The sequence below is a fragment of the Protomyctophum bolini genome (assembly GCF_963924005.1).
Source record: "Protomyctophum bolini genome assembly, chromosome: 9".
Taxonomy (NCBI): domain Eukaryota; kingdom Metazoa; phylum Chordata; class Actinopteri; order Myctophiformes; family Myctophidae; genus Protomyctophum; species Protomyctophum bolini.
This window is the reverse complement of record NC_137870.1, coordinates 12,415,945-12,441,485: the sequence shown is the minus strand read 5'-3', so window position 1 is coordinate 12,441,485 and position 25,541 is coordinate 12,415,945. Positions and strand designations below refer to the sequence as shown.

General features: G+C 40.5%; 2 protein-coding genes across 3 annotated transcripts; one reads left to right on the top strand and one right to left on the bottom strand.

The window, feature by feature from the left end:
• The first annotated feature begins 660 nt into the window (after positions 1-660).
• kcnk6 (potassium channel, subfamily K, member 6) lies at positions 661-17,993 on the top strand. Its single transcript, XM_080771834.1, has 3 exons — positions 661-1,095; positions 9,187-9,579; positions 16,455-17,993. The coding sequence occupies exons 1-3, from the start codon at positions 774-776 to the stop codon at positions 16,709-16,711; spliced, it is 972 nt and encodes a 323-aa protein (XP_080627960.1). The 5' UTR covers positions 661-773; the 3' UTR covers positions 16,712-17,993.
• A 1,297-nt stretch (positions 17,994-19,290) lies between these two features.
• Positions 19,291-24,266, bottom strand: sertad3 (SERTA domain containing 3). 2 transcript variants are annotated; one of them, XM_080771906.1, is made up of 2 exons: positions 24,141-24,266; positions 19,291-22,209 (listed from the first exon to the last, which is right to left on the bottom strand). In XM_080771906.1, exon 2 carries the CDS (start codon positions 22,200-22,202, stop codon positions 21,090-21,092), a length of 1,113 nt encoding a protein of 370 aa, XP_080628032.1. In that variant the 5' UTR covers positions 22,203-22,209; positions 24,141-24,266; the 3' UTR covers positions 19,291-21,089. The 2 variants fall into 2 exon arrangements, with proteins under 2 accessions (XP_080628032.1, XP_080628033.1); XM_080771907.1 differs by lacking the exon at positions 24,141-24,266 and having other exon boundaries at positions 19,291-21,795; positions 21,911-22,044.
• Between the last annotated feature and the right edge of the window lie 1,275 nt (positions 24,267-25,541).

Below are 25,541 nucleotides of genomic sequence, written 5' to 3'. Positions count from 1 at the left end.
CTTGTAGATCTGCTATTTAACGTTTTTTTTCATCAGTAACTATAGTAACTAAAGCTGTCAAATAAATGTAGTGGAGTAAAGAGTTCAACATTTGTCTTTGAGATACTCAAGCAAAGAAAAAGTACATTGTACTTAGTTTCCCATTAAAAAGTCTTTGTTCAAAGGTTCTCTGTTCTACAGCTCGGAAAGAAATGTGATGACAAATCTCAGACAATGTCAAATCTATTCTCAGTTATAGCATGTGATTATATCACATTTTGTTGTTATGTGTCTCCATACATACATAGTCAGATGTTCTCTGTACTGTGCTGAAAGAAAATGTTCCTTTCCTCAAAATAGTACAATTTTATAATACAGGGCATTTAGCGTAACAGAGTATTTCTGTACAAATTTGTGAGATTGCTACTTTTGCTTGAGTAAAACAACATTCGATTCAGTAGCCTGGCTAGTGGCTACTACTTCATCCACCAGTGGTATTTGTTTCTCAGAAGGAAGGACACACCTAAAAGGCAGTACACTCAGAGAGTGGGCGCGGTCCAGTAAACCCAAATAAGAAGAAGAGTGGGCGGGGTCTGGAGCCAGGCTAAAACACACCCCTTTTTGGCAGCCTTCCCTACGATGGGAGGAGGAGGAGGATGGAGGGACACTCACTCACAGTTCAACTTCTGCCCAAAAAAAGTTTAAAGAGAGAACGGGAGTGGACGAGGACGAGGTTGTAGTTGTAAAAAGGGGTCAGTTGTGCGCCTGATGTTTGTTCTCGTACAAAACGAGTTATGTCTTTGACTTCTGTGAGCAAATCCTGGCTTTTGCTTACAGGTTTCGTAGTTTTCTACGTTATTTATCTGCTGCTGGGAGCGTTGGTGTTCGCCAGCATCGAGCGTCCGGTGGAAGATAAGCTGAGGATCGACTTGCAAAACCTGAAGCAGGAGTTTCTTAACCAGAGCTGTGTCAACGAGACACAGCTAGAACTGTTTCTGATCAAAGCACTGACAGCCAACAAATATGGAGTGTCTGTCCTTTGGAACCACTCGATCCACACCAACTGGGATCTGGCATCTTCTATGTTCTTCGCAAACACTTTGGTCACCACCGTCGGTAAGTTGGACCACAGAATTCCTGTCCCCGACAGTGTTTCCGTGTTTTTATAGCTGGCTTCGCATTACATTATCAGGATACACAGCACTACGTTAAATATAATAGGGGAATGCCCTGCATTGTTTACAACAAGGACTTTTCGTTGAATTTGCCACGTGTCAAAACTGTTTGGTATACAAGTGATGTTTGGTATACAAGTGATGACAAGTTTGACAACGCAGCTGTGTGGTATTTCCCCTTTTAATGTGGATTGGTTGCTTTTTAAAGATCAATGAGATAAATGTTTCCTTTTGGCCTCAGATGATCTTTGAGAGGAAGGCAGACGCCGCAAACATGTTTGTTGGGGCATGCAAGGTCAAATTACAATATGAAAATGTTCTTTATACATGCTGAGAAGAATAGATTCTAGTTCATAATTTACTAATTGACAATTTTAGTAATTATTACAGTCTCGTCATCCTGAAAAATGTGCAACAAGTAAAGAGATGGAAAAGAATAACAGCTATCCTTTGTTTTGTAAACACAGATATCTGTCACATTTTTCAAAGTCTATTTCGTTTTTGGAGCAAGAATACTGGCCACAGGTTAGATCTACTGGACCAGTGGGTTTCTTAAATGCTTATGTTGTATACAGAGTAAAGACATCCTTCATAAGACATAATTGTAACTCTTAACCACTTCACCACTTTTCAACCTATCTTCGTTCATATACTATAGGTCCTCACTAATGATCATGATAAAATGGCACAATTTGTTCTACTCTGTCTGTGTTCATAGGAGGGCTGTGGGCAGTTCAGAAACCGTCCACCAGTGATATCATTGATGGGGAATCCAAGCTAATAGAAACTGCAGGCTTTCCAGTCCTGAAAAGTTGCAATGCGAAAGTGGAAGCCATCATTCTCACGATAATACAAATCTAAACATAAAAAAAAAAAATCGTCCTAAGTTCCTAACGATGATGTCACTGGTGGTCACTGCCCACAACCCTCCTATGAGACACAGAAAAGAATGGTGCCATTTTATCATGATTATTAGTGAGGACCTATTCTATGAAGATCTTTTAGAAAGATGTGTAGGTACTAGGTAGTAGGTACAACTTTCACTCACTACCGTACAAAGTATATATTGCATCTTTTTGTCATTGTTTTGCCAGTTACGTATTGGCAGCATAGTAAAGGAAAACTTTACTGTACCTACATTCACCATTTAGCCTCAAGTGAAATTTCGATGATGCTCAGACTAGTGCAGTCATGCAGTAAGAAACATTTCAGCCATTTATGAATTGCATAATGCCCCCCCCCCCCCCCCCCACACACACACACACACACACACACACACACACACACACACACACACACACACACACACACTGTTGAGACATGTAAACTGACTGTTATGCTTATATTGCCATATAAGCTGCTATGACGTTATATTTTCCTTATCAGCCAGGCAGTAGTCTAGTGTGGCCAGACGGTTGCCTCCCACAATCCAATTCAATTTTGGAGATTGTGGATAGTTGAGACTAGCCAGGCAGTAGTGTGTGTCTGGAGAATGGCCATATTCTTTTGACAGACTTTTGTCATCTAATGTTATGTCTGTCTGACCATGGAGCAACTTCAACTGCATATCCTGATGGTTTTGCCCTCTTATATTTACATTTGTCATATAAATACATTGAAGATACAGATTATACAGTAAGCCTGCCTCACTGGCTTTGTTGAGTCTTTTGGCCCAGTGTATTCTGTATTTGTTTTGTTTTTTAACTGGAAACGTGTCAAAAGGTTTTTTAGAACTTTGGACCATGAGGTTGTTTGCAGCAGCATTATGTTAGCTTGACTCGATAACTGATAATCATTTATTTTCTAAACGGTTGAAAATGCACAGCCACTTTATGATGAAGTGCTGAAACATAAACATTCAGTGTTCCACAAGAGAGACTAGGGGTGGGACGATTCACTTACCTCCAGATTCGATCCAATATTGATACCCAGGGGGCCGATTCGATTTATATTGTGATTCTTAATTATATTGCGATTTTATTCCCAAGTTATATTGCTTTTATTATACTAGAACATTTTAAAACGATTCTAAACAATATAGACCATGAAAAGTTCAATCATAGACTTCAATGCAGCCAGATAACGTCAGTCAGTCTTTCTGACACAAATTAATAAAAAAAAGACAAATGCAGAGTCCTCAAATTGTGGAAGACAGAATGATTCATTGAGCTGGTGATGTTATTGGCTAGCAGGAGCTCTCTGAGGTGTGTCATTTTGTGGAACAGTCCTTTGGGAAGCTGCATTATAGCATTATTTTTCAGGCAAAAAACATTGTGATTCGATTTTAATATTGTGGCATTAAAAATCGCGATTGATCACCAACCAAGTGTTGGTTGGTGATCTGCTGCTGGCCTTGGAAAACTATTATAGAAGATAAAGAAAAACAGAATTGAGCAGAATCAAATCTTTTACATTTTTGAATACTGTACATACTGTACAGAACCCCAAAATGGCTTCCCAGCCTGAGGGGGTAAAACACAGAAAGGAAAATGGAAAAAAATGGAAACCAACGTTTCGACATCATAAGGTCTTCTTCAGGGAAATGTCCTAAGACCTAATAACAACCAATGCTAGTCTTACTACCCCAAATGATACTGCACTAAACAGAATGGAGATATAATTTTCTACATATTTAGTCGGATTTGGATGTATAGAGTGTATGTGTGTTTGTGTGTGCGTTTGTGTGGTGGTGAGATCATACACACACGCACACAACACATGCACGCACACTCTGTGTGTATGTACAGTATGTATGTATGATACACACATTTCGAAGAGTGCACATGACACACTGAACAAATGTTTTCAGTAAACATCTGACTGACATTCTGTTCTAGACCAGGTCACTTTCTTGGAACATAAACTTTTCTTAACCTTTCGCCTGTGGATTTCATTTCTCTTGGACTTTGCCATTCCCTGTCAACAAGGGTGAGGGCAGTGAGGGGGGAAAACGGCAAACGCTAAAACTAAAAGGCTTTTACACAGTGAAAAGCAACACGCAAAAAACATGGATTCCTCTTATAGTTCCGTCTATAGTTACAGCAGTAAGCAGCCACGATTCTTTGCAGAAATTCTTGTATTGTCTCAATCAGGCCCTACTACAGCTGGTGTTCACAAGTCAAAGTAGGGGTGGGCGATATGGAAAAATGTCATGATTCTTTTTCAAGCAGCATCACAATCCACAATATTCTCACGATTCCTTTTCATGTTGGTTTTTATTACGATTCACGGCGGGTCCATGATCGTATCACAATGTTATTTTGATGTATATATTGCTGTCCAACGATAAAATTTTCGCATGATTTGTGTAGTTAATCGTGCGATGAATTGCGTAAAAATCAAGTCTTTTGTTGAACTTGAATGATAAACTAAAAAGCAGTGCATTCATTGTGTGTGTTGTATACCAGGGGTTCTCAACCTTTTTGGCTGGGGACACCTGGAAATGCTTTGGCCATGTCTCGGGACCCCCCGCGCCCCGCCCCACCCCCAATACAAACTGACTGCCAAAAGAACCTTATTAAAGAAAATATATCATAAATAAATACTGAAACCGGATATAATCATTAAGGAAGGTTTATGTACCGGTATGTACTATGTGTACTATGTAAACTCTTCATTTCCATTTTCTAGCCATTCAGTTGCACCCCCCCCCCCTTTTGTTTTATAATTTGGGGACCCCCCAAAATACTTTGGCGACCCCCCCCCTAGGGGTCGCGACCCACAGGTTGAGAACCCCTGTTGTATACAGCGTAATCGGTTGTACTGAAAATATATTGCATTGCATATAAAATATTCTTCAAATGTGATAGTTTGCAGATTTATGAACATGGGGCAAAAAAAATCATTTAATACCAATATCGTAGGGGCGGCAGTGGCTCAGGGGTAGAGTAGCCAGTAGAGCGGCTGGATGGGAACTGCAAGGTTAACTTCCCAATTCTGGGAAATTGCAACTGTGGTTGCACTGACGCGAGTCGCGAGGAATCCACTGGGAACTGAATTCCGTCTTACCATTTATATTATATATTGTGATTTACAATTTAGGCATTTAGCAGACACTCTTAATCCAGAGCGATTTACAGTAAGCAAGAACAATAATACATCAAATACATACAAAATAAGTAAATAAGTAAACTAAGAACTTAACAAACATCCATCTAACAGTAGAATATCTGTACAATGAAACTGACTATACAATATATTGTGATATGTCAACATAAAATGCTATCTAAATTACATAAATTGAATGAGCATAGTACGCCTGTAAGGTCGTTGAGGCTAGGGCAAGTGCTACGGCAATGCTAGTGCTAAGATGGAGTCTGAAGAGGTGAGTTTTCACTTTTCAGACTACAGCAGAAGATTGGGAGTGAGTCTGCACTGCAGTTCTGATTGCAATGGGAAGTTGCACATTTTCAATCACAACTGTAGACTCACTACCATGTCATGTGAAGCATGACAACAGTGTGTGAAGCATGACCAAAAGCTTCACTACTTTGTGTTATGTTATTGCAAAAGTTAACAAAAAGCAGGTTCACTTTGCTGGAAAAACATTCTCGGATAGAGAACAATAGTGTGTAGCATTTTAAATCTGTGCATATAAGAACCAAGTGGTACAGTATATCCACTTGTTTGTTGAATGTACAGTATGTACAGTAGTATATAATAAATAGAAATAAGGAGTATGCATCTATATATACACCCACCCACACAAGCCATAACATGCTAGTGTATGTATGGTGTGAGCATGAGAATTCAGATGGGAAAGAGGAATGGGGGACGGAAGGGGGTATCATTGTTCAGTGTCATTGAGGAGGGGCAGAGTTCAGCAGGGAGACAGCAACAGGAAAGAAGCTGTTCCTGAGCCTACTAGTGCGGATAGATAATAGATTCCAGCTGGAGTCATGTATTGCATGCATTTTCCCCTCTATCTTTCTGTCTCAACGCTCTCCCCGCCGAAAATAAAGAAAACCACCAAAAACATTCTTAAATCAAAGTAACTATTAGATTTTAGAAACTGTGGAATTACCCATGTAAACACTGCAAGGTAGAATAGTGTTTTTCTTTACCGTCTCACTTGGAACTTACCGTAGTTGGTATATCTTTTCTAGAAACTGACAAATGTTTAAAATCCTAACCTACTTTTTCGGAACAAAACATAATTCTTTAATGTAAAAAGAAACGAAGATGACTGACCAGGGATCAGATGCAGCGCAATATATGGGGGAACAAAGTTCTGTGGAATCAATGGTGTGATTAATCATAGATTACTTTACTTATTCATTGAGGTAAAAACAAGCAATTTAATAATAATATTTAATCATTCATAATAAATAATGGGTGCATCTTCTTTTTCTTTTTTTGTTGGCTCTACTTGAATCTCGGAACCATCAGGGTTTGGGTCCGTCATTTTGAACCATGTATATAATTTATTATCTATGTTTATTATTAATTCTGACTTCCGTATTACTAGTAAGTGATGTTTATGCAATCCAATGTTTCATGTAGTCTTCTAACTTTCACGAGTAGGCCTACGAGCATAAATGCTCCTTAAATAGAAAGTCTGCAAATGTAATATTTACAATCTGGTCCTTAACCAGCTACTTAGCGCTAGTTAATTTAATTCCGAGGAGGACTCCTCGTTTTGGTTACACTTGGCTACACGAAAATAAACTGTGAATGTCAACAACATAAAAAAGTCCCCGCCCTTTTGAGCCGCTGGCCGTAATCCATTAAAACTTTTTTTTTTTTTTTTTGGTTATATATCGTCTCTGTCTGGTTGATACCTCATGTCCATATTACTTTCCAGTATTCAAATTCTAAAATAGCAAAAATAGCAGATCGACAAGCACAAAATGTGATGCTTCAGGCAGCGGCGGATCTACTGTAGCACGAGCTACATATTTGCTACAGTATTTTGACCCCTATAGGCCTATTCAAGGCCGACAGACAGTGTATCAGACAGAATACACATATATTCTCTCTGTGTCTGGAGGGTGCTGAGTCTTTTCACAGTCTAGTGTGAAATGTATCAGGTGCCTGCATGATTGCATCCTCCAATTCACAGAGCCGGTTTTCACGTCACAGCATAAACAACCCACATAACAATGTCCCGACTCCCAACCTCATTTGATTCTTGAGACAGCAGAGGCACAACGATCGCACAGGAGAAAAAAAGTTTTTCAAGGGCAAACCTTTTTTCGACGCGAGGACGCCTAAACCTGTAGGCTGCCTAGTGCCTACCACCACGGCACCGCTTACACCACCACCCGCACTGGGGGAGAACCAGAGGTCCCTGTTGCTGCTGTTGGATCCGTTGGACTGCTGGTCTCTACAGAGGAAATCAGGGATCTATCGAGGAGCCACTAACTCAACCACAGCTAACAACATTCCCAGCTACTGACATTACGCACATACATACTGTAACAGCAGATGGTATCACCAAGTCCAATACCCATGGCTTGAATACAGCAACAAATGAGACTCTGTTTTGACACTGACATTTGAAAGAGAACTAATAGGCAGACAGATTATGATGCTATTATATTATATGCTACGCTTTTTTCCTTTTTTCTCTCATGTACAGTATTATCTGACCGGTGCAGTGCTTGTGGTTCAAAAAAGTACAAAATAAAAGTGAATGTCGTTGTCATACGTAGTTAGTCATTTACCAATCTATCAATTATTGTACCCTAAGCTAAAACATAAATATGCGTATTTCGTTAACTTCTGGTTACTTGAAGAGGTTCATCAACTCTCTCCAGCTGTCTATCAATCTTCACCTCGGGCCACATTTCCAGCTGGTAGATCTGCTATTTTTGATACTTTTGTGTGACACTGTACGATTAAGTAGGGCAGGGGTGGCCATGCTTTTTTTGGAGCTACTTTCAATCTGACCAGCTCAACAAGATCTACCCACCAAAATAGTTAAAACATTTACCTGAGGGGGCTTTGAAATACCGGCACTGGTGTTACATAATGACAAACGCACTTGGAATGGTAAATAGAGGGGAGGTATTGAATTGGTAGGGTTTTTTCTTTTTTAAATAACCTTAATGCTACTGAGGTTTGTGACTTTGTGTGCATGTATTGCATTGTGGGCCCTTTTTGATGTCAATCAATCAAGTCGCCTTAATTTAAGTGTCGGATGCCAAAAATAGTTTATTTTGTATTATATATATTTTAGCGGCATGTCATGTGACCTACCAAGGTCTAATCAACCGAAACGTCGATCTAATAAAGAGCAACATTTTGGCAAGTGTCTGACAGAGTGCAGGACCTTTATTTTTTGTTTTTCAAAGATACACTTTTAATGTATGTTCTATTGCCCTACGCACCTGTCACTAGCCTTCTGAGGTGTGCATCTGCCTTTTGCTAAAAATGTGATCTACCTGAACAGCCTTTGTGATCTACTGATAGATTTTTGACAGAAACAATGTAATAGCAAAATACATATTTTTCAGAAAACTATTAGGATTTCGAAGACATTTGTAGAATCGGCCATGTTTAGGGAGGAGAATTATCGATTCATTAATTCATTAATAATTGATAACCTTATCGATTGATTAACCGGTTAGTTAGCGCCTTAGCGGCATTTAAAAAAAATCGGAGAATCTTAATTTCCCTCAATGTCTAACATACAAATCTACATTTTGCTGATATACAGAAAGAATACAAAAGGCATATTATATTCCTTAATCAAATATTTATTTGACCATTTGAGATACAGGGTCAGGAAATGGCATCTTTGTATGAGGAATAAATTGTCTGTCATATAAAAGAGACGTTTCTGTGGTTACTAAGGCGGGCAGACTTTTTTTTTAACCGGCCCACATGGCCACGGCCCTCTGCCACGCGCGTGCACAGACGGCATTACATTCACAGGAAACCGCCCAATGATAGAACCGCAGAATTTTCGATTAATTGTTAACTGTTACGTTTAATTGAATAACTTCTTAACGATGGATTAATCTATTAACATCCTCATGTTTGTTTCCTTCTTTCTCTAACTCGCTGTCTTATGTTCCTGCTCCTTCAGGCTATGGCCACACCACTCCTCTGTCCGATGCGGGGAAGGCTTTCTCCATCCTTTATGCCCTGCTTGGAGTGCCCTTCACCATGTTGGTGCTGACCGCCTGTGTTCATAGGCTCATGTACCCGCTGGTCTACGCTCCGATTGGACTGTTGCAACACGTGGGCCTGGAGCTCAGGAAGGCTACTGCGGTCCATTTTGCCTTGCTGGTGATGCTGAATGTACTTGGGTTTTTTGTGGTGCCGGCACTCGTGTTCAGCAGCATCGAGCAGTCCTGGTCATTCCTGGATGCTGTCTACTTCTGTTTCATCTCACTGTTCACAATTGGACTGGGAGACTATGTGCCAGGAGAGGAACCAAACCAGGAGTATAAGGGCATCTACAAGGTCTGCATCATGGGTGAGTTTGTAGACTAGATGAACATGAAATGGGTGTCAAAGCGCTATCTAGAAAACTAAAATCACTCATGTGAACTGAGTGGTGCAACTCCCCTCTCCCCACCCCCCCCCCCCCCTCCTCTCTCTCTCTCTCTCTCTCTCTCTCTCTCTCGCTCTCGCTCTCATTAAGCAGGCAACAGTGCAGCACTATCTCTCTCTGTTTCTGGCACAACAGTGCCCCTACTGGTACTCATAGTCATACTGGTGCTCTTAGTCACGTAGGTAGGTGAACACGGGCATTGCTGTTCCTTGGAGTGGTTGCACCACTCAAAAACATTGCCAGGAATGGGAGCTAAGGATCATACTGGCAGTATGACACGTATAGCCAATTGACCATGAGTCACTGTATACTTGAGATGACTGCCAGTGCATGCCATAAACTGTAGTTTGTTTGATTTTCAAAGAAGCGATTGGATTCCATTCATTTTGTATTAGTAATAAATCAATTTGCAGAGATTTCACACATCCTACACATCCAACTAATGATATTTTGTCAAGGTTATTTTATTTCATTCCAAAACATTTCAAAGTTTGATTTGAAAAAGTCTAGCCAAACATTGTCCCTGGAGAAGTTTTATTTACAAAGGAAATTTAAAAGTACACGGTGCCGTAATTTGCATACAGATGTGAGGGCTATTTAATTTAATTGAGACAGTTTTTGGACTACATATTGTTTTAAAATAAAAATCCTCTCTCACTGTTATGTCAGTGTGCCAGTGATCACCCTCCCTGTGCCAATGTTGGCACCTGTGCGGTGCGTGGCTAAGATAACCTACCCATATCGTAGATCACCAGTTCTGCTCTACTCAGGACTCTACACATCCTGGTTCCTGAATGAGTCATAAAGAATGTTTGATATGCAGGTGTGTCTCGTAATAAAGCTAGCCTGATAGCCTGATAACCACACAGTGACACGTCCTTTCAGTATTGGTGCATAATTATGCATCAAGGAAGCGTATATCTATTCTACGTCCGAGCATAGATAGACATGATAACGCCCTGCCTGCCTCTGATTTGCCTACCGACACTGCCGGCCTTACCAGAGTTTCCTCCGAGGTGGAGGCTTACTCTATGAGTGGAGAAAGCCTCTTACTCTATGCTGGATAGTCTGCTGCGAGGTTACTCCGTGGTGGGAAACGTACAATTTACTGTCGTGCGTGCCAAGCTGCCATTCTCTTGTACTACCACCACGGACTAACCTCGCGTCTCGGAGGACAGTCTGGTGAGACCGCGGGGGAAAGACGGGCAGTGTCTGTAGGCCAATCGGAGGCAGGCGGGGCGTTACCATGTCTATGCTCGGACGTAGAATAGGTGTACGCATCAAGGAAGGCAAGTCTGGTGGCAACTAAAAGAACTGGTCACAGACACTAGCTCCCAATTGTTGAGTAGAACTGGTTCAAGATATCACAACATTGTTGTTGTGTGTTATGTGTCATTGGTAAAAAAACAAAAACCAAGATGGAATACATTTAAAATGTGCTGTACTATGATATGTTCATGCTCAAGACTGAGACACCCATGTTGATTTTTTTTAATGGTGCAACCACTCCCTTACGGAGCTATGTGTGTGGGTGGCAGGCTGGGTAGCTGGCTGGCTGGGTGCGTCTGAGCACAAAAACAGCATGGTTGTTTTTCACCACCTGTGCGCAACCTAACACACACGCGCTGTATATATGATGATTTTGGGTGTCCCAGTACAGTGACGGTACAGTACAGTAGAGGGTCCCCCACACGGTGACTGTCATTTCTCAACCGTTTCGGACACGGTGCGGCTCGCCGGAACCGGGCCGGCGTTCCTGTCCCCCCCACACACACGGAGTTGCACCACTCACTTCACACGGGTGTGATTTTTTACCATCCATCAGAAAGGTGTCCCTGATAAAATGTTTTTTGTTTTAAATTAGTGTACAGTGAAGATGCACTGATGATACTCAAGGCCCTTAATCCAAAGCACCAGCTCTCAATCAACATTCATCCAGATTCCTACGTGATGAAGCCAAAATCCATATAACTAATCATGAAACTACGGTATGAGACTTGAGAGCAACCCTTTATTAAAAAATCTAAGCTAAATAGAACCGGGCAATTACCGTCCTGTCTTCATTCCGTGTGCAGCATCCAAGGTAATAGAAAAGTTTATATACCAACAAATAGATAATTATGTCATCCCACAATCTGCTGTTTAGATTTCAAACTGGCTTCAGATACGTACCTGTCTGCTTAATTTAGCTGACCCCTATTAAAGAAAGTAGATCTTGGAAAGTAAAGTACTGTTCATGCTTGATCTCCAGAAATCTTTTGATACCGTAAACTTCTTCCGAGCAAGCTCAGGACCTTGGATTTGAACAGTGCAGCTCTGCTGTGAGTGAGGTCTTACCTGGCAGACAGAGAACACCGGTAATTGTTATTTAACCCATAAACGGCAGGAAAGCATTCTGTTCCGCTTTAGATTTTAGCTACTGCAGATATAAAGCAACATTTGTTTTTCATAAAACTCTTAGGATTTAGAATAGTGGTTCTCAAAAATGGCATAATATACAAGCTCACAGTGTGTAACTTAATGCTGCACTGTACATTTACTATTTCTGAATAATTTAACACAAATCTCTTCTGGGGTTATCCTGGCACAAAATAAATTTGAATTTGGGTGAAATACATTTGTGGGTCCTTGGCACGCAAAAGTTTGAGAACTACTGGTTTAGAAGGCTTTCGTAGAATCGGCCACAGGTCTTAATGGGTTAATGGCACTCTGTCCTCTTCACCTCAACCACTTTCATGTGGAAACTCTACATGACAAATCAGAGGTTGAAAATATACAGTTGTCTCTCCACCTTGTCAACAGATTCGAGACCATTTGGATCAAACGCCACACTAAAGAAATCTCCTGGAGTAGGTGTTGGTGACTCTGAAATTACTAAATTACTCTCTTGTAATATTGGCAGGGGCACCAGTTCAATGTCATTCAATGCAGTGAATGCACTATGCCTGCATGTATGGTTTCTCAGGATTGTCAACCAATCTTTTTCTGTTATGTTTATTTCGAATATGCCAATAAAACAGAAACAATTCCTTGCATTTCACAAGGAAAAACAATTAAAATAAATAGTTAAAAAATAGCAAGAAGAAATAATAGGAAAATAAAAAAAGAAAGAAATCTAAGCATATCCGAAAAGGAGTGAGAAGAAGTAAAAACTTATAAACTCCCACCCCTCTATGACAATGAGCTACCCAATTACCTACAATTACTTCACAAAGGTTAGCAACACTCTGATTGTCTACCAGAGGGATCTCAATAAACCTTGTACCTTGCTGATACAAAAGCTGTTTATACTCAACAGTAATCATTTGGAATGTGCTACCAAAACACCTTGAGTCTGCAGTCTCAATAGCTAACTTTAAATCTTCTCTAAGACTTGGCCTAATTAGCTCTGCCAGACCTATTAACCGTTACCATGATCTTCTATTTGCAGCAGTATTCATCTTATCTTATTTTAACGCTTGCTAATGGTGTTTTTTGTTATATTATTGTGAAAACATGCAACCAAATGTCACTGATTAAAGCATTATTTACATCAGATATACTATATAACAATATACCCTTTTCTTTTATTGCTTTTGTTCTCCCCAACTAACCCGCGCCAATTTGTCACAACCAAGGGACCACATTGGAAATAACCTTACCGGTACTTGCTTATTTCCTGAAATCTGAACAATCTTATTTGGAACTGGGTAGAATGTTCCAATTAGTGCAGGTCTAAAAACAAAGAGCACAAAGGTGTGATATTGTTGTGTCAGTGCAACATAAACAGTAGGTGCCACATGCCTGGGGATCTGTGAAATAAAGCATGCCCTCTAGAATAACCTAGGCAGTGTGTGTGATGTGTAGGTGAGAGATGCTCTCTCTAACACCATGTTGAATTTCTCCATGTTTTCCTACTTTTCAAATTGGAATTTACAAGTTTGTTGTGTGGGAGAGCAGTGTCATGTTGGGGAAAGAGAAGATGCTGTGAATGGATTTTCTGCAACCCTACCAGTCCACCCTGGAGCCCTGTCAGATCTGACATGACTACCGTTTATTTGATAGGTTCATTTTCTTTTACCTGTCCATCCTTCAAATTACTTGGGATAATAATTGTAGCTTGTATCCCTTCCCTTGAGATTGTATTATATAATAATTATATAGGTCATTCCGTGGGCAGATTAACTTCATTGACCCTGTCCAGCCCTCCAGTTTAATGTGGATTAGCGAGTGATTGCTGGAAATCACTTGTTTTTCTTACAGTAAGCCCAAACCACACCAATGATTTGAGACGCAACAAAACGGTTTTAGTGTTTGTCACAGTGGTGTGATATGTTGACACTGGAGATCGGACTGTCTGGTTCTAATCCATAGACATTAGACACTGACCTAAAGACCTTAAATAATTATATAATTTATATTTATCCTACTTAACTCATGCTGACACAGTGTTTGTTTTCCCCAGCATTGTGTTTTGTGCTTTCAGTCCTGGACAGGTACATTGGATACATGCTCCTGAGGCACCGTATCACATGCTGGCCCACATTCTATGGTTGTAACCATGCCTTCTGAGTGTTCAATGGAAAACCAAAGGGTCACTCTCATAGATATAGAATAGAACGGTAGACGGCTCTGGGGCGTATGCTCTCAAGTGCTGGCAAGCTTCCATGTTGGAAAATAATGAAAGGAAGGGACGTGATTCGCGTGACTGGACGCCGGGGATGCGCCATATAGAGACACACGGGGACTACAAATTTCACTCCCCCAAATGAGACCGTGGCCCCACTTCAGGTCCGTTTGAATGGTGTACTGCAGCTGTCAATGCAATCCCTATGAGAGGCATCATAAAATACCCTAATTTCACTGGTTGATGACTGAGGCTGTGTTCTAATAAAGTGTCACTTACGTTTGATTTGTCCTTTTTAATGTCACATACCTGCTATCTCAATATACAACCCACAATGTACTATAATATACTCCAGTGTGTCAAAAGTGCTAGCATCGTATCTCAAGTTAAAGTGGTCACATGGTATAATATACGTATAATAATGTATGCCCACATGTTTTGAGTAGTGCAACCACTCCAAGGAACAGCAATGCCCCTATGTCCGTCCCTATGTTTAGAGTACCAACAGCGTGCACTGTTACACCACTCACTTCAGACTGGTCTGATTTATTGACTTGAGAGCTACTTTCAAAATGACCAGCTCAACAAGATCTACCTACCGAAAGAAATATTATACCATTGTTGAAAATAGTTTAAATATGTACCTGAGGGGGATTTGAAATAGTGGAGATGGCGTTGCGTAAGACCAATGCACTTTGGAGAAATGGAATAGGTAGGCCTATACGTGTATCTAATTTGAAATGCTGTCGACGTTTTGGTACATAGCAACACCCTTGAAAACAAAATATTGCATTGTGGTTTGAGCTGACAGGCCGTTTTGATGTCAACCAGTCAAGTCACTTTAATTCACAAACTTTTCAGGTCGAGACCCAAAAGAGAGATTAGACATTTCCCCGCGACCCAAACTAGTGAAAATAGCAGGTTGCCTCGTGCCGTGTTGCGACTTGCAAGATTTCTTAGATTTGTTTGTTTTAAAATGTATACAATAATTTAAAAAATATATCGTTTGAAAAATGTATACAATTTAAAAAATATCGTTTGAAAATAAATAAATAAAATGTTTATACATTATTATTTTTTATATAGGAAAAGAAAACGGGATTTGTACTAAAGTTGTGACCCATAAAAATTGGGAATTGTTTGGGAAACACTGCTCTATAGCACGCAGTACCTACTGCAATGGGGGGGAAACAACTCTTATTACAGATTTACAGTGAGGTTTGAGAGGTGGGGCCTCTGTAATCCTAGACTGTTTTGAACAGTTCTACCTACATATTGTAAAGTCAGTGAGATGGCATTGTGCATGACGGGATTTTGTTGTTTTTGTGGGACAGGGAAAAGTAGAACATGTGACACTGAGCCCTTGCTTGAGGGGCAACCCGCTAGCCGAGTGGTGGCCCTAGACTGGCTGTATCATTTGTAGTTTGTGACTTCCATACTCTTTGTCTCTGTGTCTCTCACTTATCTCTGCCTGGTTGTGTAACATAAACTAGAAAATTGTCACGTCTCATAACATAATTTGCGCAATTTCGCGGTAGAAAATCATACATCTGAAACAAACGCTGACATATAGGATTTGTGACCCCACTTGGCTTGGCTCTGATTTGTTTAGAGGTCTCCCATTTCTCCCAATGTGTGATAAAGCTTTGTTGTAGATCGGACACTGTTCATAATTTTCCCCATTCTTTCTAAAATAGGCCCATCCTGCACACTTTGAAAGGCAATTATCGGAGCCAATCATAATGGAATATGAAAACTCATGTTTATCACATGATGACTCATGTTTATCACACTTCTCCAGAGATTATGTGTACCAAGTTACCAACCAATTTGTGAGTTTTGGACAAAATCTGCAGGATGGTAGCAAAAGGTGTGTTTTGAAAGTACAAAATCAGAGAAAATCTAGTTAATCTGAAATGGCCTGTATGTGGAGTAACATCACGATCTGAGGAATACAAGGGAATTTTTTTTGATATGGTTCAAGTGTTCAATAGGCCAGAATAATTGGATGAGTAAGGATTTGTCTATCCTTAGTACTCCTTTTCAAATACCCTGCTTCTAAATGCCTACATGTTTTCTCTGTCTATATGTCATGTTACTTGAAAGTGGTTTCCAGTTCCCACCCTTTCGTACAACGAACAAACGACTATACACCTGTTTGACCCCCCCTCCCCTCCCCTCCCATCCCCAGTCTACTTGTTTACAGGTCTTATGATGATGTACCTCCTTCTACGTGCCTTCCACAAGATGGCTGACCAGCACGGCCTGACCACCTTACTCCATCTGCCACACTGCGATGAGTCGGCTGAAGAAGACAGGGAACCGATCATAGATGATGCGGAGATGCCCGACAGCCAGGATCCTCCCGCCCACCTGGCAGAGAAAGCTGCCATTAAGCCTCTGGACCCTGGATCTCAACCCTCCTACAACAGTATCAACAAGGGCTGAGCTGTGGGTGATGATGGCTCAACCTCTAGTGATCTTTGTTTTGGAGAGCATGTCAAAGTACCCACACACACACACACACACACACACACACACACACACTATAACACACCCTCCTCACCCACAACTTGTGGGCTGAATCATAAAACTTCATTTATCTCGTCAATTGTATTTAAACAAGATGACTCCTTGTTTAAATACATGGGATTATTCAAGAGACTATAGAAACGCCAGTGTAATACACATTTTACTGTTTTGGGATGCAGACTATTTGAAACTGAGAACTACTAGGTTGTTCTTCGAGACAGAAGCGAGTTGAACCACCAAGCAACAGTGTGGCTTGAGTAAAGGCAATTCCATCCCAGGCTGGAGACATTATGTAAATATTGTGCTCTCAAACTCTATATTGAACCTGTGTTGGTTGGTACCAACCATTATTGGTCCTGACTGATCATTTGAGAGTTTGTCATTTATTAGTGGGCCAGGACTGGACTGAGCATTTCCATCTGTGGGTCTGTCTCAAGTACTATACTAGATTAATGACTTGGGCTGCCTTTCTTTTATGTTACTGCCACCTAGTGTGCATTTGTCTGTACTACAACAATGGAGTTTGAGTGCAGTTTGTTTTCTCCTGAACACATTATAGGGTTAAAGGGCTTTGAATAGGACAGGACTGACTGAAAAACTAACTGATATATAAAACTGTGGATAAATATATGGTTTTCATTGTTGTAACTGAAGCCATTCTACAGCTCATCAGGAATATGTTGTCTTTGTGTGTACCGCTTATGAATTGATGTTTGGCTGGCCACTGTAAACAAATCATATATCACCTGGAATTCCATGTTGGATCATAAATTAGACTAAAGCCTCATTTATACTTCGACCAACGATGGCATCGCCCAAGAGAGCACCGTTGTGTGATGAAGCACAAATCAGGCTTTAAAATATTGCACTTTATAGAATTTCAAGTTCACTTGATCTGAATCATGCCTCTCTGCGTTTGAGGTCTAATTTGAACAGCCTTTTATCCTGGTACTGTAAGGCCTTTGTCAGATCACTTTGATATATATATGTAGTTAGACATTTGGATATGAACTAGACATGTATTCACTTTCATGATTATATAATAAAAGAAAACACATGCTATTTTTGATATCCCACGTATTTATTGAGCTGCGGCACACCCATAAAAATTAGCAAACCCTTTTTATTTTTTTTAACCAGATCTATATTTTGGTTTGTGTATTTTATATTGTTGGGTTGTTCATTGTATAATTAAACTTAAATGCTCTTTTTATAATGAAGTTTACTTTTTGTTGTGTCTCGTTCAACAAATTTGACTTTCAAATTAATAGAAATTTTACCAGATCGGTCAGGCTCTAGAGCAGTGGTTCCCAAAGTGGGGTCCGGGGACCCCAATTTCCGCAATTCAAATTAATAGAAATTTTACCAGATCGGTCAGGCTCTAGAGCAGTGGTTCCCAAAGTGGGGTCCGGGGACCCCCAATTTCCGCAACTCCTGAGGGAGTTCCAGGGGGGACCCATCTATTTTGTTCATGTTCATAAAGTGCTAAAGTGTTTAAAGCAGTGGTTCCCAAACATTTTCATGTCAAGGACCCCCAACTTGACACTACTTAGCCCGTGGACCCCCATTTGAAAAGATATGCCAGGGACCCCCATAAGAGAAGATGTACACATTTAGACGTCTACATTTAGACGTATACATTTAGTATTTGTATACTATTTGGGTAACATTTGAGCTTTAATTTTCAATTTCCGCAATTTCGCAATTCCTCCGCAATTTTTCCGCAATTTTCCAAAAACCGATCGGCTATAACCCATCGTTTTTTTTTTTTTTTTTTTTAAATACAACACATTGAGCAGGGCACTGCAGGGAGTTGAACCCCGTTCCGGTAAACCAGAAGTACGACACCAGTGCCTTAGCTTTTGTGTATTCAACTATTTGGGTAACATGTGAGCTTTATCCTCTAATTCATGGGCCTGGATTTCTTTTTTCAAAATTTCAAAAAACATGGGCTATAACCCATCGTTTTTTTCATTTTTTTCAAATGCCTCCTCAGTGCCTGCCCAGTGTCCCCCCAGTGTCTCCAATAGCAATACAAGAGCAATAATACAAATCTTAATGTATTAATCTTATTAATTAATGAATCAAATTAATTAATTAATCAAAATTGCGGCCTGTGCCCAGCACCATGCCAAAGCTTTTTCCTGCAGGAAACACTGCTTGTGGTTGTCAATATATTGTTATCCGTGTTGCGAGGATGAGGGGGTACCTGGAAAACTATCTACCCCAAAAGGGGTACCTGGTCCAAAAAAGTTTGGGAACACCTGCTCTAGAGAACAGACGGATGGGCAGTCTCCGTTATAATTGTAATTATAATCAGTTAATACATGACCAATCTTAACATTTTGATTGATGCCAAGTGTACTGTGTAATAGAGCTGTAGTCTGTGGGCCAGAGGTAAACTTCTTAAATGGAAATATGGTTGAGAAAACAAACTACAAATTATGTATGTTTTTATTTTATTACAAACACCTTTAAGTTGACACTTAGTGTCAACTGTCCAGGCATTAAGCACCAAATTTCACAACTGAATATTATTTAGTCATCAAAATAACGGGTACATTAATAACAATTTTAACACATTTGGACATTGTCAATTGTTAACTTAACAAATGGCATTTATAAATAGCTTGCAACGTCTTCAGCCCCGTTCTAGATCGGGGACGTGTATAGAAAGCGACTTTGACCCATGACAACATAATCATATACAATTATAAATATACAAAAACCTAACACAAAATGGGCTAAATTATATTCACTTAAAGTCATTTTCCTAATTAATCTGATATGCACATAACTGGAAACCAAACCATGCATATTAACAAAAGTGCAATAATTCAGATATTAACCAGACAAAGCAGGTTATACACACTACCTTTGAGGTGACAAACATATTCACAGTATGCCAGACTAACTGGTACAATTGTGACAATGGCTGACAAGCTTGTCCACCAACCACATTGGGAGGTAACCTGCCATTATAAAACATATTTCAGTTGGTGTACTCGTATGAACTTATTCACTGATGAGGCAACGGCTACGTACGGTAGGATGATTTAGGGAAGAATCAATGATTCCAGGTCGGCTGTGTCATTAGAAAATGACACACCAACCTGACAGTGGTTTAGATGTACAGTAGTGGCTCAGCAATGTTAAATACTGCGTAACAAATGATGTGAACTAGGAAGTCAGTGATGCAATAACCTGTACAATAGCTAGAGATCAGCGCCAACATTGCCATGTTCCTTTCCTGGTTCATGGGGTAAAGCACTGCCAATGTTTAGGAATCTGTACAAAGATGTGTGTACCATGATGGTATTCAAGGCACTTTAAATGGATTGGACGTCCACCAAAATAAACGTATGCATACTGTATACATCTGTTACATAACTACACTCCACTTATTAATAGATATGTACGTTTATTCGTTAATAACATTGTCTACAATGTATGACTGCATTATGTCTGGGATATTTCAAAAAGGAGGCTGACAGCTTGATTACCCAACATATATCATTAATTACAATGGTACCCCTGGCATAACTCATTGCTAGTTTCGCATTGCTATAGGACAATGATTTAGGTATTTCTTCTACCTAACGATGGTGTTATGTATTTAAACCGTATATTAAAATAATAACTACAGTTTTTTTCTTCAGAAAGTGTGATGCAAACTTGCAGAAAACTAGTGGTCATATTGTGTATACTGCACGTACCCCTCTTGTCACTGGGAAGTCCAACTCTACAATACAGAGGGAAGAGGAGAAGATGGGCATAAAAGCTACATGACATGTAGCATCTATGCCTGTAACACATTAGACTAGAATCTAGTCTGATGTTATCTAGTGACTAGATAACATCCTGGGAATCAAAGAAGGGCAATGCTGTCCTATAAGTTTTCCTGACCGTTTAGTAAATATATAGTAGATTTGCTCTATGGCACATTTTATTTAAATTCCTATTACCAGGAATGTTGCACTGTCATGTTGCACATGAAGTACAATAACTATACAGTCTGTGCCTGGAGGTTTTAGCGTCTCAAACATTTTTTTAAACCTATACATCCATTTTTATTTATAATATATAATTATAAACCAACTAAAACTATTGTATAAAGAAATATAACTACAACGAGAGAAAATAAAATATGTAAGGTGTTCTCAGCAGGTCTGATCAGACCTGCATCTGTATAAAATTGTTGCTGACTTGCTGTATTAAAAGATGAACACTGCTGTAAGACATTTTTTCATTCCTTCAGATGAGGTTTTCTTTTCCTCGTGGCATATCCAGACCATCAGGACTCCACCAGCACCTCCATGAGGTGCTCCAACTCGTGCACATCTCTAATGTGACTCTGACCAAAGACGGCAGAAGAGGAAGGATGAGAGGGTGAGCAAGAAGCAGAGGAAGATGGACTGAACGAGGAGAAGGAGGGCAGGCATTTCAGACTCTGGTTGAGAGAAAGGGTGGGGTGTGGCAACGACCATGGAAATGATGAAGACAGGCAAGAGGCAGAGGTCGACAGAGGAGGCAGGTACCTCAGCAGCTCATCTCCAGCCAAGTGCCCCCCTCCACTTCCTCTTACCCCCAGCGAACCCATCTCTCTCTCCAGCAGGGACGTGTCTATGTCCTGAAACAGATCATCCACCGCTAAGTCGCCGAGGTAGCTGCACCTCATCACCTCCACATTGTTCTCCACGACCCGGGACACCTCTTGATGCTCCAAGTGACCTCGCACCCCATGTTTTGCTCTCAACGCCGCATCAGCCTCAGGATCCCCTGCAGAGCCCGTCAGGTTCTCCAAGGACCTCAGAGCCGCTCGTGGAGCTATCTGAGGAACGGCATTGCAGCCAGGGGTTCCATCTATGGTGGAATCGAGGGCGGTGAGGATGGAGGAGATGGCCGCCGAGAGGGAAAAGTCGTGGTCGGAGGACATCAACCCCCAATCATCATCCACATCTCCTATGTGTGATGTAATTGAATGGCAGCTTGATGCAGATCTAGTTGTAGTACAATGTGACACACCGGACTGGTTAGACAAAAGGCATTTGGCTACAGTTGACTGGTTGTTACCCAATGTTACCATAGAATATGCTGCTATCCTAGGAAACATACCTTCCCTATCACTCTCCTGTAATGCGGATGCAGTACTGGAGGGTTGACACACTTCCACATTGGCACATTTGGCAGAAGGAGCCTGACTAGTTTGCAATGTGATCTGTCGGAGTGTGTTTGCTATAAGGACAGATCGCCGTAGACTGGGTTCAGGCAACTCCTGACCTCGCTGGTACTTGTTCAGGGAAATGCAGAATACAGACTGCCGATGCCTCTCCCAAATGGCACCATTCCTGTCCAAATCCGCAATGTCTTCTGGCTGATGTTTACGCTTCTGTCCCTTCATTATCATCTTTGACCTGTGGAGCAGAGTAGAATTCGGTATTACCCAATACGCATTACGCAATGTAGCTGTTTTAACAGAAATAAACTCAAACACACATTGTTTCCAGTATGTAAAACCTACCAGGTAATAACCATATAAAATGAATGGTAAATGGTGCATTTATCCAAAGCGCTTTACATACCTACACCGATGGCGGAGGAAACCATGCAAGGCACCAACCTGGACATCGTGAGCAATTAGGGGTTCAGCGTCGTCTTGCTCAAGGACACTTCGACACTAACTCTGGGGGAGCCCGGGATCAAACCCTGGATCGAACACCCGGCTGTTCTACCGGCCAATCTACACCTAAGCCGTGTGCCGTCCATATAAAACCTAGGCTACAGGCAATAAGAACTCAGAGACACTTTGTTGCCAGTATGCAGGGTTGCCATTTGCCAAATCTGCTTAGTATTTCATGCCAATGTTGGCTTGTTTTAAAAATGTATTCACATTGAGTGACAGAATCGGTCTGATGTCTACCGTCTCTCTATGTGTGTAATAGTATAATAAATGACCAAAACATTCATAATTATAGACATACCGGTACATAGTATTTATAATGATAAATGCATTAAACATTTATTTATTAGTATTATGGCGATATTATTGGGCTTGTTTTGGCTTATTTTTCGAGGGAAGATTTGGCTAATTTCTCTCGCCAAGAGTTGGCTTGTTTTTGGAGGTGGGTTGGCTTATTTCTCTCACAAGAGTTGGCAACACTGCCAGTATCTAGAACTTACAGGCAATAAGAAATTAGCAGACATTCTTAGCCAGAGCAACAAAGTGTGAGATCAGAGCTTACTCTGAATTTACAGAGCATGAACTCAACATAACAAACACCAAGCATGAGTACAGTGCAGAGAGAACAATGCACTGTGCCTCAAGGAAACTAGGATACCAGGTAAACAATGGATAGGCATTTGGGCATCTGTCTAAACATGTGATCTACGGATCCCATGCTAAGCAAAGTAACAAAACCCGAAAAAGGTGACCAATATAAGTATATTGAGTAATCTCAATCTTGATCGAGTGCACAAAAACACGAAATTCTGATTAGGTCAAGCAGGAGAACCGCTATTCCTGAGAAAGTCAAGATACATTTGAAATCAAACCAACCTGTGGAATGTTGATTCTCTTCTGACGATAGATTTACTGTTCGCTAATGTTAGACAAAGTCTTTCACAGCAACTATTTATTACTGTATTTTTTTCTGGACAACTGTAAAACGTCAGTGTTTTGTCCTCTATTCAACACAGTTAGTACCGGCTTATCTCCCGCCCATGATTTGAGTTTTACGCCAAAAAGTTGACAACGGGGCAACGGGGGGTTGACTGTGACCAGCAGCATTATGGGTAATAGAGTATTAGAGTTTTTATAACATTACTTTCGTACTACGATAAAACACCACAAATGTACCGTAATGTTGTAGTGGCACTGGTTTCCGTAAGGAACTAAACAGTTAATTACATGTATTATTAATATTGTATCGCGAAAATGTCCTACGCCCCTCGTTGTTGTCACTGCATGTTTGTGTTATATACTTTGCGTTACATTGATCCCATGAAAATCACTGACAGAAAAACACAAGTATACGTAAAACTGAGAGCAATGGAGTGTGTAGAAAACAGACACCAGGCAAAAGAACGAAGAACCACCTTTGGCTATCTTTATGGTACTGATCTTGATCGAAGTATATGTTGTATTATTCGATTATGAAATCGTGAGGATCAAAATCAACCAACCAACCGCTTTTACCTTTTTGTAGTTGAATGGTCATTTGTCTGCATTAATCTCTCAACAGCGCTGTTTTTCCCTTTTTGCCGCTTGCATAGACATGAACACGTCCACATCATAGTGCCAAAAGCCAAAGCATTATCATTTAAAAGTATGCAAACTATTTTTTACCTGACTCCGCAGCTGCAGTCTTCACAGCAGAAATCACCCAACAGACGCAAGTATAAAATCAGAACTAAAGTAAAACACTGTCGGCAGCCAGCGAGTCAATTGTGTCGGAATCTCGACCAGATTTTTTCGACACATTGAAATAACGAGTGATTCGGTACTTTGAAAAACAGGTTTAGCCCCTCCCCTGAGTGTACATTGGTTGGCAGAGGAAGTTCAACACGTCGAACTACTCGTAGTAGTAGGACCATAGATATATCTATGAGTAGGACGGTGTCGCTTAACAAAAACCAGAGCCAAAGACTACTAGAGACAGAGTTACGACAACTCCGTTCACTTCATGGCCGGGGCCAGTCCAATGGCGGCTCTTCTTAGTCTTCTACATAACACCGGAAGTTTGCGGAATGCATTGGAGTCGTGACCGGTATGTTTTCTGCCCCCTCAATGTCGCAACTCTGTCCTCTATGGCTCACGTCTTTGAAAATAACTACACTTGTACAGTGTGTTGTCAGATAGATTGTAGATCCGTTCTTTTTGCCAAGCAACGCTATGACGCAATAAAATAATAGCCTATATGTAATGCAAATGGCTGGGATATATACGAACCATTCTGTAGACCTACTAGACCAGTTACCAGTAGCCTATAGTTCTCAAAATGGGGTCTTGTTGGGGGGCCTTTGAGGGAGTTCCAGGGGGCTCCCAGCCAGTGCCGGTTCTAGGCCTTTTGAGGCCCTAGGCAACATATTATACAGAGCCCCCCCCCTCCTGCTTTGCCACGCCGGATAAAAATTGTAAATTTGCCATGAAAATGCTTCAATCTGGTGCACTTTGAGATCAAAATTAAGAAGCTAGGTGGGGGCCACATATGTTTATAAACAAATCACAAATGTTTATCAACAAATCCCAAATGTTTATAAACAAATCCCAAATGTTTATAAACAAATACCAAAATGTTTATAAACAAATCCCAAATCCCTTGGTCCTACCCCCCCGACCATGAGACTTACTACAGGTCTACTATAGTGGTCCTACCCCCCCCATGAGACTTACAAATCCCAAATGTTTATAAACAAATCCCAAATGTTTGTAAACAAATCCCAAATGTTTATAAACAAATCCCAAAATGTTTATAAATAAATCAACAAATGTTTATAAACAAATCACAAATGTTTATAAACAAATACCAAAATGTTTATAAACAAATCCCAAATCCCTTGGTCCTACCCCCCCGACCAATAGCTATTAATGATTTGAATGTGAATGACATTTGGTTCCATTTGTACAGACAGACAAGACCCTTTAGGGTCATTTGTAGTTATGGGGGTTGTCAGGGGCCTAATGCATACCAAAGCGGGGGTCCTTTAAAAAAATAATAAATAAAAAAGTACAAAATATACACTATAG